The sequence below is a fragment of the Cyprinus carpio genome, chromosome B12 (genome assembly GCF_018340385.1).
Source record: "Cyprinus carpio isolate SPL01 chromosome B12, ASM1834038v1, whole genome shotgun sequence".
NCBI lineage: Eukaryota > Metazoa > Chordata > Actinopteri > Cypriniformes > Cyprinidae > Cyprinus > Cyprinus carpio.
Genome location: NC_056608.1, coordinates 18554485 through 18570943, shown reverse-complemented (window position 1 = coordinate 18570943; position 16459 = coordinate 18554485). Strand labels below are relative to the sequence as shown.

The 16459-nt window shown below is 35.8% G+C and overlaps 1 protein-coding gene and 1 long non-coding RNA gene across 4 annotated transcripts in view; one reads left to right on the top strand and one right to left on the bottom strand.

The window, feature by feature from the left end:
* Nucleotides 1-12429, bottom strand: part of LOC109046093 (cytohesin-1) — a 60392-nt gene extending 47963 nt beyond the window's left edge. Inside the window, exon 1 of one of the 3 annotated variants that reach the window (XM_042735856.1) lies at nt 12260-12429. In XM_042735856.1, the coding sequence (XP_042591790.1) occupies nt 12260-12278 (19 nt within the window). In that variant the 5' untranslated portion in view covers nt 12279-12429. Of the gene's footprint in view, nt 1-2401; nt 2537-12259 lie in introns of those variants that run through there. The other 2 variants (XM_042735858.1, XM_042735854.1) reach the window with 2 other exon arrangements.
* LOC122139255 lies at nt 1344-2798 on the top strand. The gene is made up of 4 exons (XR_006156142.1): nt 1344-1444; nt 1804-1962; nt 2377-2530; nt 2658-2798. It is a non-coding gene; the product is annotated as an uncharacterized LOC122139255 (long non-coding RNA).
* Nucleotides 12430-16459: the final 4030 nt, after the last annotated feature.

Sequence of the window (16459 nt, the reverse complement as noted above, 5' to 3'; positions counted from 1 at the left end):
GAAAAACACAGATGTAAAATCTTACATATTTTAGTTGTTTCTCCTAGATTGCAATGAAATTAAATGGAAAGCAAACTGAGATTTTTGGCTTCCTTTTTTACATTTTCTCTAGAGTTTCAACAAAGATCAATTTCTCAGTCTAAACACTAGCATTTTCAATATGAACATTTATCAGAACTTTCCAAATGATTTGAAACGACCAACAAATCTGAACTATACTATCTAGAATTTATTTTACAGCTATATATTATGTTCACATCGGTGATAACTGTAACTATAAATACAATTCTGAGAATAGAGAAGTCTTCACCATAACTAATAATGCTGACACAGAGGAACAATATTGTTTGAATCACTTATACATTTCCAGCTGATGATAAAAAAAAAACATGAGCCAAGAATCCATCTGACAAGCATTTAAAGTGACAACATTACATAATATAATAAAAATGTTATCATCCATTGGTGTGGACACTAATAGTTATCTTTATAGTTGTTGTTGGTGCGCCTGGGGGTTTACTTTATGGCATCAATAGCCTCATTTCCATCTATCGTAGGAGAATCTGAGACAAAGTTGATACTTGCAGGAAACACAAGTGAAAACTCCATTAAGCATCTTGAGCAATTAACCACCAACCAGTAAGTCTATCCAAACAGGCATTTGTATTTTCAAATCTGCATCTTTTGAGGGCCATTAGGGGATTTTGTGATTGAATTCTGACAGATGGCAAGAAGAAAACTGAGAAAAACCAACCAACATAAAAACCCAGTGATCTACACCCTTCACTGATTTTTTTCTTATTATGTCAAAAACAAAATTAACCCAGAATAGGATCTTCAGCAGTCCCGCCCCTTCATCTGTCTCTCTCTCACAGAGTTTCTCCTCTTCGTTCTCACTTAGTGATTGTCTCAGCAGCTCTAACACTTAATTCACACAAAACCTCACTAATGAGCAACAAACACGCATAAACCCGCAGAGAGCGCTAAAACCAACAAATAAACAGAAGCATGCAGGACTCAGCACATGAAGAACAGTGCAGGCGAAGTCCACAGTGAAACCTGATCATATTACTATAAATATACAGTATATATAGAGAGGACACGACTGAAGGTCAGTTGGCAACAGGTGGACATGTCACGATCATCATATGGTGACACTATTATTAGTGTTCCAACAGTAATTATATCAAAACCATTTATTCTAACAGCCCAGCAACATTTTATCAACAAAACAAATGATTCGTCTCACATTACATGACCATGACGGCAGCTCCGTTTCTCATCCAACATTTCTATGATCCAGGGACACTGTTTATCACCACGGCAACAACACTAGATTGATAACACGCAGCTGCACGTGACTCAGATCTCAAATGGTTCCAGCATTATGGGTGCATCACTTCATGAAATGGAAATAAAATGCTGTGTGCTTCATTCCTCAAAGGTAACTCCCAAGGTTAAAATGTGATTTGAAATCCTGACGATTTTTCTCTATACACCCTTTAACATTCATGTGTACTGTAAATCGAGGAGGTGTGCTCTTAAAAACTCATCTCTATCATTCGATCACAACACTGATACTGCTGTGAGGGAATGTCTAGAAAGATTGTCAGGAGTTGCTCTGTTCCTGGATGTAGACAAACTGCCCCTCTAAAAACAGTGCATACTTATTTGAAAGATCGAATTGTTGGATACACATGGCTGAAGTTTATTTTGGAATGTTTTCTTAATTATGCGCAACATGCTGCTTGTTTTTTCAACTATCTTTGTGTAGAAATCTAACGAAGTGCCTTATTTTTTTAGCCTTTTTTACAATAGGACAGATCACAACTGACAGGAAGTTAAGTGGGAGAGAGATCGGGGGCGGGATCAGGAAAGGTCCTAGAGTCAGGATTCGAACTCGGGATGACCGTAGCGCAACGGCACTGCATGACAGCACTCTGCCCTGTATGAAGGCTATCGGTGAGTGTGTTTGACAGAGAATGACAATTTATGGAAAATCTGAAGAGTTTAAATGCAAAAGCCTCTAAATAACATTTGAAATTTTCTTGCAATTTGGCACTTAGATGCTTTTGCATCTGAACTCTTCATTTGAAGTTTTTGGTGAGAAAAAAAATTTAGATGCTAGCCTCCTAACCTTCATAAAGATCTGAAAATGCATTTCATGACCCCTTTAAACAGTCTGAAAAAGATTTCACTGTAAAAATGACTTATTAAAGTTGTAAATAAAGCAAAGATTATTGTAGTAAATACAATTTCAGTCATTCTACTTCAAAATGTCACATTTAATTCAATGTGTTACTTGCTGTGAAATTCACTAGCGATTTCTGATTGAAAATTGTTTCAAAGGAAATCCTACACCATTTTTTTCCCCAGCACATGCACATAATGACAGACCCACCTGCTGGAGGAGCCGGGCAAACTGTGGGACACAAGAACGCCTGGAAGCTCGACGCACAGAGTTCGCTCACCGTCCCCATATCTCAACTGTCCCCGTTTCACTTTGAATATAAAAGTGCGATTGTGAGAAGTAAGTCCCTGTGAGTGATGAGAAAGAAAACACAAGCTAATTCCCCTTTTGTGCGAAAGCAGAACTTGTTGAAATGTTGATACTTAATGTTACACGTGTCTTTATCATGTATTTTGCTGTCCGACAGATTCCAAAGCAAAGACCTCTGAAGGCAGCGCAGGTCCACAACGCTGCTCTCCGCTCCACTGTGCGCTGGTCTCGCAATCTCACTCACTGACTTCTCTCCTTGTATTGTCTCTCCTTCTTCTCTCTCTCTCTTAGTACTCACTGCCACTTTACCATTCAGGGCTTTCTGTGTCTATGACACTGAAGTCTCTGCTGTGGCACTGAACTGCTTTGATGGAGAATGATTTACATAGACATAAGCACAAGCTCATCAACACCTCCCAGAACACCTCCCCACTCACTCCCACAAGCACAGAGGGCAGTTTAGTCAGAGCTCAACCATCTCGGGCATCTGAGCCATGCGTGGTTTTGAAGGGCATGTATATGTTTACTCATGGAGAATCACGAGATCACCCACCCCATCTATAAATGTACGCCTGCAGACACGTGTGCATTGTGCTAGGTTGAGACCCTCTGAAACCCACATGCTCTCAGATTGGTGCTTTTGCATCAGTGCATTTTGCATTTGTGTGGTTGTTTCTATGGTAATTGCTTGTTCACAGAGGCATTTTAAAAACTTTGTATTACAAGAAATGTCTTTCATGATGAAAATCGCAACACAATATCATGGCAATTTGTAAAAATGTTCTGACAAATTTGTGTCTAATCTGTACTAATCTATTTGGATGCTTTTAAACAATCTGCTTATGCCCCAGTAACGGTTATGTTGAGGGACGGGGTTATGGGTGGACCTTCATTCTCAAAAATAAAGGTTCTTTATAATAGATGGTTGCATGAAGAAACTTTAAAGGTTCTTTAAAGTGGAAAAAGGTGTGTGACAAAAATGGTTCTTTTAAGAAGTTTTCACTGAAAGTTTCTTTAGGGAACCCAAAATGGTTCATCTATGGAAACACTGTGAAAACTCCCATTTGAACTCATACAAATCACCACTTTATACAATTTATATTTTCGTGTGAGTTTTGGTTGAAAATCCCTATATTCTGTAGATAAATGTTGACAGTACATATTCATGCTGAACTTACAAGCTCGACAGAAATGTGGATGCATGTGCGATGTTTCTAAAAAGCATGTGTGACTTGTGTGTGCAATACTGTTGAACTGTAAGCTGATATCGCTGACTTGTTTCTGGTCATGTGTCATGAAACAGGAACAACACTACCCTCAAATAACAATCTCAGCTTGTCAAAAAAAGAAATGTTTAACTTTTTAAAGACTGGAGACTAGCTTGATTGTATGAATGTTGCAAGTCATTTATGAACTAGGATCTTTTAGTTAATCGCTAATTTAAAGGGACAGGTCACCCAAAAAAGAAAATTCTTTCATATTATATTGTTGTTGTTGTTTTTTTCTTTGAAACACAAAATAATGACTTGAGAATTTTCTTTTTAGGTGTAACTATTCTGTTTGTACAGTATATAACAACGTTTTGCTCTTCAAAGTAAATGTATTACAATTATAAGATTTGACAATGTTTTGCAGCCATTAAACCATTTGGGAACATCCCAAAACTGTGGTCTCAGAGGAGAGCCATTTGGGAGATCCTGCTGGAAAGTCCACGCAGTACTTTCCAACTTACTTTCCTCATTTTATCTTCTTTCCCTTTTTTGTGAGTTGACACCCTTCCTCTCCTTCCATTCACACCCATGTGTTTAATCACACAATTCCTGTCAGGCTTCTCCCAAATATAAAATAATCAATTTACTACATTAATTTATCATTTTACATTCCCCATTTAAAAAAAATTTCTGACCTGTTTCTCTGGCTAAGATCCATTCCTGAAGGTGTCAGATAAAATGTGACCCTGGACCTCAAAACCAGTCTTAAGTAGCACAGGTACATTTGTAGAAATAGCCAAAAACACATTGTATGGGTCAAAAAGATTGATTTTTCTTTTATGCCAAAAATCATTAATAAATTAACAAAAGATCACTATCAATACCTTAAACCTTCCATGTCCTATTCTAACAAACCATACATCAATGGAAAGCTTATTTATACGTGTTTTAATAAATCAGTTCTCAGCTGTTTACTAGTGGTTCCTGACACCTTCCAATAATGAAGCATGATCGAAAACTTTCATCATGCTCAGAATATAGACAACAAATCAAACTGAAATAATTATTTTGACATTTAGCTGAAGCTATTATTCACAGTGATTCTCAGCACACATATTACAAAGAGTCCCTTTACAACAACCTGGGCTTACAATGGAGATCATTCATAAACCTACAACTGTTTGGTCTTTAAACAACTGGTTACACCACTATTAGGAAGTGAGCAGATTTTTGTTGTCCTTTTGTATTCTCCTTTCATCTAAAAACACTAATTTAAAAAGACATTTATACGCAAATTATAATACACACACACACACACACATATATATATATATAAAATATATAATACATAATTACATATATAACTTACAGTAAAAACAGTAATATTGTGAAATATTATTTCAATTCTAAATAACAATTTGTTCTGTATTTGAATATTTTAAAATGATGCCAAAGCTGATGGATTTTTTTCATGTTTCTTTGATGAATAGAAAGTCCAAATAAGCAACACTTATTTGGAATAGAAATCTTTTGTATCAATGTAAAAATCACTTGTTGAATAATAGTATAAGTTAAAAAAGTACAGAGACAAACATTAATGTTCACAATCCATCACAACTTCACAGACAAACATTAATGTTCACAACCCTTTGCATTGACTCAGGACTACAGAGAAATAAAAAAATCCTTTCTCTCTTTTCAGTCTTTTCTAAATGAACGTTTGAGACTGGGAGGGCACCCCGCAGCTAGAGGAAAAAAGAACAGGGGAAAATGACATGCGAGTTGTATTTGAAAGGTTAGTCAGCAGGACTTTTATAAACACAGCTTTTCCCTGGTGAGCTGAGTGCCCAAACATCAGGAACAAGACATTTCACAACACTTCTGTTCCAAAGCCCTTTAACAAGACATATACGACTGTCAATATCTGCCGCTGTGCTAAACAATAAAAGATTCTTTGCACTGACACCCTCAAAATTAACCCTGAAGACCCTGTGTTTATTCAGCACACCAAAATTAGTAAAAATTTAAGCATTAGAAAACACACCAACATAAACTGTCAATGTTTTAACCTTTGCCTCAAGTGTAGTTCTGAAAACGGCAGAGGAACTGTAGGTGCAGACTCAGGACTTTGCCACGAATTCTATGTGTCTGCACAGCTGAAGAGCTAGAGACCCAATAAACACCTGCCCGGCGTTAGCAGAGTTCACTAAGCGTTGCTGTTGCTCATTTGGCCCATCTGTTTCAAAGGCCCACAGAAATGCGAAACTAAAAGAATGGATTCTGAACCATAATGGTCAAAAGCTTGGGTTTCCCATCAAATATTTATTCCAAGAACTTTTCTGCTTCATCATTCTGAAACGAACACTTTTTTGGCCATATGTTCCAGTCATATGTGCCCCAAATATGTCCAATTGTTCTGTTAATTAACTGAGACTACAGATGCACAAGAACTGAAAATGAAAATGAGGATAAATCAAGACAAAAGTGCAAAAGAAAAAGAGTTTCTGAAGAAATCACATACACACTCATATTTAAATATTGTTTTTTAAAAGATAGACAGGCATTATATAAGTATATATATATAAGCATATGTGTGTGTGTGTGTGTATAAAACATTATATAGGATGGTTTGACCGTTTCAATATGCAACAACATCCTGATACTTGGTACTAATAACCAATTACAAAATTTGCATATTCTAGTGCTTTGCTTTGTAAAAAAGTAAATTGGTAGACACTTTGTGATATCCTTTAAATACAAGTTTTACACTGTCTACTCCGCACACAAGCAATAAAACAAGAAGACAATTATCATCAGCAAGGCTGTCTACAGTGCATTATAATGGACACGCTGGCTTGCAGTTTAGACAGATTTGTTCATTATAATAGCTAGCTTTCTGTTTTCTGGTGTTGTGATGCTCAGCTGAAGTGCACAAATGGAAACGCAAATAAATTGCCCCACAAATCCAGACTGTTGTGATGAGCCAGAGTTTGAGTATCCCTGTATTATGATCATTTCTGTTCCCCAGTGGATACATTGTACATTAGGGTACAGGTGAAATTCCTGATTATATTTATCAGGTAAAACAATACAATGTATAAGCACAGACAATAAAAATATGGTTCAAAGGAAGATAAGTGTAGAAGAGCTACTCAGCAATGATGAAAGGCCATTTCCAAGCCAACCAGCAGTAAAAGCTTTCATTTAGCATCTGTGATATCTGTGGGTTTGTTTACCCTATAGAGATGAACCAGCTCACAAAATAAATAAGCACACACACACACACACACACAAAACCTCATGTAACTCTTAAAGAAGCATTTCCCAAAAAATGAACATCTGTAATCACTGTAATCAATCTGAAATCATTTACCCTCATGTTGTACCAAATCTGTATTACTTTCATTCTTCCAAAAACCACATCAAGTTTCATCTTGTGATTCAACTGAATCTTGATATTTTGATGAATGTGACTGATTCAGTTTTTGATTCGGAAACCTCCAGTCTCTATTTATTGTAATTGCATAGAAAATGATCAGTGCATCGCTTATAATTCCTTAATATATCTTCTGTAGAACAAAGAAAGTCTTCCAGGTTTGAAAAGACATTAAGGTAAATAAATAATGACAATCTTTATTTACGGATACACTAAACTCCTTTAAATGTACTGACAAAGGAAAAATCTATACTTGAGGCTCAATAATGAAAGCATAACCTTCAGAAATCAGAATACAGTATAAGCAACTATATTAAAATCTTGTGAGTAACAGTTCATTTAAGTTTGTTATCTTTTTCAGTAGTTCATTATGGCAGATTATATCTAACCCATTTCAATGATAGGACAAATGGTAAGTGGTCATGTCTGCTGGTTGCTGCTGACCTAACACCCGTATCTCTGAGTCCCAGTTGTCCCGTGCAGGGAGACTGCCATTTCATCTCAGTTGATCTTAAAACAGATCAGTCTTTTGAAGATTTCTCCTTCTCTGGAGCTTAAGATTAATAAGCGAGTGCTAGAGAGACTTTAGAAGGGGAAAAACAGCACTATATTTTAGATGAAATCAAAGGGTGCTTGGAGAAGAAAGGGTGAATGATGTAAAACGAAACATAATTCAAAATACACACATGTATAGGCTACATTTTTTCCCACTGAACAAAAAAGGAGATATTTTGTCCAATGTTGTTTGAACCCCAAATTTCTTTAAAATATTTTTTTTTATTTTTATTACTTTTCAAAGAAAAATATCTTCTTTAGTGTTCCACAGACAGAAAAGTCAGTCTTCCAGGTTTGAAAGAACATAAAGGTGAGTATATGATGACAGGATTTTTATTTTTGGGTGAACTAGCCCTTTAAACGCTAGGGAAGCATGTCATCCGAGGACACATGCAGCATCGTTCAACATCTGTTTACATCTCACTTCCTTAGTGAAACAGCAACCTTATCTATTCTCTCGGCAGGAAATGATAACAGACAGAGAATACACAAAAAGAACAGATGACAATGACATTCCTAAACCTATAGTGTAAAATATAAATTGTCTCTTATTCCACAAAATGTATCCAGATTTTTTTCTATATCATGACACAAAAACAATGAGGTTTGATGGACCTTGTTTTGGTGACAACTGAGATTCAACCTCAAACCTACACAATGGGAGGTGGGTAAACCGATAGGCAGGGCCTGCAGTTTAATGGCTAGAATCCCAGATGATACTCAGTGAACAGCCTACGTACCAGAAGCCCAAGCTCTGCTGCCTCGGTCTCTCGAGGAGAGCTGGGAGCTCACAGCGCTGTATCACTTGAGCATGAGAGGTCCTTAGGAGTTAAAAGCAACCTCAGTGACCAACAAACCCCAAGCATCAAGCAACAAACCCCGAGTGGTCACTATGCCAACCACAAATAAACTCAGAGCTCATACGTAAGCACTACATCCTATTGGATTTCTATGCAAACTTTAAAAAAAGGTACAAAACTGTCACTGGGGCAATACCCTTTTAAAAGGTACAAATATGTGCACTTAAGGAACTAAAATGTATTTTTAAGTACTAATATGTACATTTAAGAATACTATTATGTACTATTTAGCTGTAAATAAGGTACAAAGAAGCTAAGATTTAGGATAGGATAACACTCCAGTGACAACTTTCTACCTTTTTTTCTAAGCGCGCATTCATGCATCAATCCATCAATGTGTTAGTATGATATTAAACTTAGTATTATTTAACCGTCTTGGACAATGTAGACAACAGATTTGGCTACTTTTATGCCTTTCTAAGATAAATCATTACTGTTGTTTTTATTAATCCTATATATCTGCCAAGTCCTCATTCATCTCAATTACATTTTGAAGGAATTATACAGAATAAAGAAAACCAAATTCTTTCAAAGTTTCAGAGTTTGATTCTATTTATTTTAAGCATTTTTTTCTTAAATTGTCTATGCATTTTTTTTTTTGGGGGGGGGGGGGTGTCCACACATTTTCATTTTTTGTCATACTGTTTTTAAAATATTATTTAAGTTTATTAATATTTTTATTTAATATGTATTTATTTATTTGGACCACATGGCAACGTGGATATATATCATCGTATGACATGCTTCACTTTTGTGATTATTTCTTGTCCACAACACATCTCAAAAGTTTGGAGCTGGATATTTTGTGGAAATATATGCCATCTATTGGCTATTTTTTGTAAATGCACAATTTGTGACGCCAAACCTATCCACCTAGGCATTCTAACATCTGAAGGAAGAAAAATGTACTACATCAGTTGGTTTAGTATCCTTTTTCTTTTCTTTTCTGGTAAATGATCAAACATATAATTTTACTGACATGGATGTCTAAGTAGGGAACAAATTTAAAGTGAATCTGTTTGTTAATGTAAGCCTGCTCAAGTGGTGGTCAGGAAAGTAGGACACTGGTAGTTTCAACTTTAGATGAAGCTTAAAATGGATCTTAATATGTGCGGTCATCACTGTAAACAGTCATCTTGATTTGCAGCTCACAAGTAAACCCCAAAATGCATAGACAGCAGAAAGTTTGGCAGGGAGAGTACATCAAAAACAAAACTCCCTTCAGACTCTTGCTATATCTAACTGGAGCAACAGGCTGCTTGGGTGGAGTTAACATCATTGAGTGACGGCTGAAGGAGGTAAGTTGAGGACAGACTCAGAGGTTTCCTGTGCAGCTTTGCTCTTTCCTGGATGTGACACTTTGCCACGTCTGCAGCTGTAACTGTTGTAACGAGAGACATATCCCAGTCCCACATACCTGTCCACATACACAGGGCTAGTTAAAATTATCATTTTAAAAGCTGACCTTGCATTTGATGTTTCTTCACTGACAGGGAGATGTAAAACTAAGTAACTAACTGATGTACAATTGAAAATTCTACTGCTGCAAATCTGTGCAGTATAAAACTTCCTCCTCTTGCATTAACGTGCAGTCAGTCTAAATCATACTCCAAACACTCCTTTATATTCAATAATATTAATATTATTCAGTTGTGTTGTTAGTAATCAAATATCAGGATTAATAAAACGAAGACTGGGATATAAGGAAAGAAAATGAAGTTGGTTGAGTTTCAAAACATGCTCTTACAAAAAATGCTAGAAATTTTAAGGTCATTTCTAAAGGTCAAGGGTTTATCATGGCTTTGTTTTCAATGCGCCGAGGCTGAAGAATAATCTAGCACTGTTTGTTTGGTCCACCACCACTATCAACACGTGCAAAAACCATCTGTTTTCTGTGGCCACTAGTGTTACGCATTCTCTATTTGTTATGTTTAATATTTTGCTTCCAAGTTGGTCTGTGTTGATCTCATCTTAAAGTGATAGTTCACCCAAATTTCACCCATTTACTCACACTCGTGTAAGAAACGTGCAATTTTCTTATGTGTAATAAAAATATATACTGAATGTCAATGAATATCAATGGGCTCTAATGTTGTTCTGGACCCCACTGACTTTCATTTCATGGACAGAAAAATATTGAAAGATTATTCATAATATTTTCGTTTGTGTTGATAAGTGAATGTAAATACAATCCCTTTAATATTCACCTTTTTATTTATTTATGTTTTTAAGTATTTGCAGAATGTAATGTCGCTTTTGGTCGCTATGCTAGGCATAACAGATTTATAGCAAGTGAGATTTACACAAACCTACTGAAATGAAAAGAAACATTTACTCAAAATTCACTAAATAATCAAATCACTTTCTTCTAACATCCCTTTTTTTGTGTTCCACAGAAAAAAGGAAGTGCATATTTGTTTATTATTTTTAGATAATCTATTTTTATCTTACTTCTAAACATACAGTTAGAAATGCGTTAAATAATTAAGTTAAGACAGAGTTTGTTTACTATCCACTGACAAAGCTGTCAGTAGTAAACCTCTGCCAATTCAGACATATTTATCATCTAATGATGTTAATCTTAGATGGTTATAATACTTACCAATTTATCAGCCTTGCTAATATATACTGGTCTAACACTATATTATGGTCTGTCTGTCTTACTTGAATAGTGAAATTTGAGTGACACTCATAATTATTCACACTGCGACCACCATAAAGACCACAAAACACACTCCAGTCAAAAGAGGTGCAAAGACTTAAAGCTCATAGTTGTGCTGTCTAACGGACTAATGAACCGTCATTTCTAAAATGACTCAAGTTGTTATCAAAATGACACACAGTACAACCTTAAGAGCGTGAATTTAAGGTGGGTGTAGTGCATTAAGTTCCTGCTGCTCATGAAATCATTTTAGAGTTTGAACTTTAGGAAATCTGTCTGGCATCGCCTAAACGTCAAGAGCTTAGATGTTCACTGCTCTTAAACAGGTGTCAGTTTACCCAGTTTATGTTTCGCTCTTGTACAAAAACAGACATTTAACCACTCTCCGCAAGCTGTGGTGCGTCTGTTGTTTTCACACAGGATATCCTGTAACATCATTTCTGCTACTCTGACATTCTACAAAAAAAAAGCAATGAAAAGTGGAAAAAATGTCACAGTGTACACCACATAGACATAAAGTACTTTAAAGGATTTTGAGTCTAAAATATTCTTCTAAGGTACACCTCAAAACTAATTCAAACCAAATCATTTTGGATATATAAATACAGCATCTAAGTGAATGAGATCAGTTGCGCTTGTCCTTAGTTAACAACATATAGCCTAACATTTCAAATTTTATGATGTCAAAGACTAAATATGACTTTTAAACCACATACACAAATCTCTAACTAACTTTAGCTTTCAAAAAGAAGACGTGTGTACGCAAACCAAATGTTTGAGTCAGTAGTAACTTGTCAATGTCGTGTCAACATGGAGCCCTACTAACAAACTTAGGTTAACAGTGTTGTATTGTCACAGCCATCATGCAAGTGTCTGAAGTGTGAAGTGTACTTGTTATTTATCGAGCTGTACGTTTGACCTCATTTAGACTAAAACAACATTATATTAAGTTGACCACAAAATTCTATGAATCTGCTATAATGCACTTTGAAACGCCGGTGTCAGTCTGAAAACGCTTTATAAGGCAAAACTTACCATAATCGTCCGCCTCCATTCTGCAGCGGTGTTTCACACAGCTCTAATCTTCCTCCACTACACAGTACACACTCAACATCACTTGTCTGTTTTGCAGCGTGTGTGTGTGTTTCCTCTTCCAGGTTACATCTGTTCCACTCACGGTGAACTGTACACATACATATGTCGTGTCTGAAAACCTACTGAGCCTCATTCATATACCGCATTTCTGGGCATCGTGAGCTCGCAGAAATGCCCTAAAAGTTTTCCTATTTAGGACGCTCACTAGGTTTTTAGACACAGCCAGTCTCTTTAGCGCTAAGCACAAATATTGTCTACCTAATATTAGTGCCGTTAAAATGTTACCGTTTTTCTTAATGTTACCGTTAAGATTTTGCATATATATAGTTCTGAAGGCAAAAAGGATCCACACACATTATATATATATATATATATATATATATACACACACATTATATATATATATATATATATATATATATATATATATATATATATATATATATATACATATATATATATATATATATATATATATATATATATATATATATCATATATATATATATATATATATATATATATATATATATATATATATATATATATATATATATATATATCTATATATATATATATATATATATATATATATATATATATATATATAAACACAATAAAAATATATATATATATATAAAAATATAGTATATTAGGCAGTTTTTGATAGTTTGATTTTCTAGTCAGTCTATAATATAGTATATTAGGCAGTTTTTGATAGTTTGATTTTCTAGTCAGTCCTTTCCTGTCTTTTTCCCGCCATATTTTATTCTGTCCAGCAGGAGTCTCCCCAACCTCTTGAGAGCTTGAAGGCCTTTTAAATGACACAAAAGTTTAAAATGTAACTCATTAGTGCTCTTTCACAACAAATAAAATAAAATAATGATGCATTTGGACCCTGAATGCTAAAAATGCTATTGTCACCCACCAGAAACCATAAATAGCAACAATACGATTTTTTTCCGTAATTTACAAACGTAAAATTATGTTTGTGTAGTTTTAAAACATGTAATTTCTCCTACACATTATTTTGTTAAGCATATAATTTCACTTCCTAGATGGTATTTACCTGTTGCCCATAAAATATTGTCTATTTTCAGGATGTTACATCTAAATACAGGATTGACGCTTAATATAAATTAAAGAGTGGGCCCACATTATAAGTGGATAAATGTTTTGCTCTTCTGCTTTCATTCTCATCCAGTATGTCTGCACCCTCACTCTGTTCACTACTGGAAATTGTTTAAATGATTGACAGCAGCAGTAATTGTTATTCCAAACTCTGCAAACGCACAGACCCAGACAATAATCTTGCTACGTTCCTAAAGGAAAACGTCTGTTGGAAAAATGCAACTCTGTTATGGGAAAAGCCAGGCTGTAAACTGTAAATCATTATGTAAATATTCCATATAGATTTGCAGATTAGTTCACTGTTGCCACTGTTTACAAATTGGCCATTACAAGAAAGTTTAGTTGCATTGTATAGCTCTATGGGTGCATATTTTTAAAGGGGAAAAATAACAAAAACACTCTTTCTGGGCACCCCATACACATTTTTGACATAGTTTCCTGGTTAAGTATTACCACAGACACTAAATTGCTTTTGTCTGTGCCGCACACCGTCAAACACGCAACAGCAGACCAAGTCACAAAGTTTCTTTCCTTCACAAAAGGCACACCATCAATACAAATCTTTTTGCTAGAACTCAATCAGAACTAGTACAGCATATTTGACTAGTCTCAGGCCGCACACCGTGTCTTGTGATTGGGCCTTGACATCTAAGATAAAACAAGACTTAGTGCTCTTTTTAACTATGGTTTTTCTTAAGAAAGGCAAAAAATGTAATAAAAACAGGGTACTGTGACATTTGAATCCATGAATCCACAGGGGCTGCTCAGCCACAGCCAGAGAGGTGATGTCACCATAATGATGGAGTCATTGCCAACAAACTTGCCATGAGATTTTCCAACCATTGCATTAATTTATTTATTTTACTTCTCTCTCAGAGCAGCACATTGTGGATTTTTGCTTTTTCCCTCTAGTCAGAGTGGAAACAATGAGAATGTGCCAGCTGCAGACACAGCCTCATGGCAGACGAAGGAGCAAAGAGAGCCTTTTACTGCTGTTCTGAGTGGGAAGAGAAACAATAAAGAGACTTCAGTAGGTTTATGACTACAAGAGCAAATTCCTTATAGATGTGATAGCAGCTAAAGTTCCCGATTCAGCGTCTCTGGTGTGCTTTTGTGTATTAATATGAGAAGGAAATTAGTTTTTTTATTGTGGGATTGTAGTTCAATAAGGGAAAAGACATTTTAACAAAAGAATGTGGATTAAACATCAACAGGAAAGTGGAAAGAAAAATAAACTTTAATTCTGCTTTATATATTATATTCTGTTATACTGACAGACTGGGAGTAGCTTACGGTATACCATCCATCACTGCGCTTTATAATGATTTCAAGCTTCCAAAAGGATGAAATATCAGCATAAATCATAAAAGTGGCCCATCCAATATGGAGCGAATTTTGTGCCTATATTCAGCAAACAAATGCAGTGTTTTGCAAATAAACACAATCTGCTTTGCAAAGAAAAACTCAGCTTTCAAACAAATGCAAAGTGATTTGCAGATACAAAACTCTATTTGAGAGAAAATGCAGAGGTATGGACAAATATATGTATTGTGTGTTACATGTGAGACTCATTTGCCTTTTTATGAGGAAACTTGGCTTTGATTTTCTGACAAATGCGTGTAGGCAGATTTTTTCACAAATGCGTGCATGCAGATTTTCTCACAAATATGTGCAGTAAGATTTTCTCATAAAACCATTCTCATCCATTCTCCGTACCTCTTATCCTCTGTTGGATTGTGGGATATAGAATATATACAGATGCTGATACAATTGTTCAACATTCAAAACAATGCAGAGGTATAACAATATATCGTGTCACAATAATATATAATTTTTTATTAATAAATAATGACCTCTTGGGTATTACTATGTCAAATAAAAAATAAAATTGTACTGTCTAAGCTTTCATTTTTTGGTACACAATGTTGTCGCTATCCATAATACTTTTGCATTTTAATATTACATTATATTGTTATACCCCTGCATTGTTTTGAATGTTGAACAATTGTTTCAGCATATGTATATATTCTATATCCCGCGATCCAACAGAGGATAAGAGGCACGGAGAATGGATACGTTTTTAAAGTGAAAGACTGCCTAGTAAAATGTTAAACCATGTCACTAATTTTATTTATTTATTTTTGAATTAATCAATCATGTAAACAACTTTACAGCACTTATTGTGAATTTCACTGACATTGTAGTAGGGACGCTTTGTGAAAACATCTAAATGAATGAATGAATGAATGATGCATTTATATAGCGCTTTATTGTGTATTGTTGTACACCCAAAGCACTTTACAATCATGTGGGGGGGTCTCTCCTCAACTAGCACCAGTGTGCAGCATCCACTTGGATGATGTGACGGCAGCCACAGAACAACGGCACCAGTGCGCTCACCACACACCAGCTACAGGTGGAGAGGAGAGAGAGACAGAGCCAATCAAGTGGCTGGGGATTATTTGGAGGCCATGATTGACAAAGGCCAATGGGAGCAAATTGGCCAGGACACTGGGGTTACACCCCTACTCTTTACGAGAAGTGCCATGGGATTTTTAATGACCACAGAGAGTCAGGACCTCAGTTTAACGTCTCATCCGAAAGACAGTGCTTCTTGACAGTATAGTGTCCTCGTCACTACACTTGGGCACTAAGACCCACACAGACCACAGGGTGAGCACCCCCTACTGGCCTCACTAACACCTCTTCCAACAGCAACCTACTTTTCCCAGGAGGTCTCCCATCCAGGTACTGACCAGGCTCAGCCCTGCTTAGCTTCAGTGGGCAACCAGTCTTGGGCTGCAGGGTGATGTGCAATGGTTAATGGTTAATTATAGATATAGTAAGACAGAAACTCATCTGTTCCCCACTCATGTTGGCCTGCTGTATTCCCTGAAAAGGTAAACAGGTGTTTCAGGTCTCGGGAAACTAGCATAAATTGACCGACAATGCCATCTGCTGTTTTTGGAAAAGGAAGTTGCTCAATTGCATTTGTGAGAAAATCTGCCT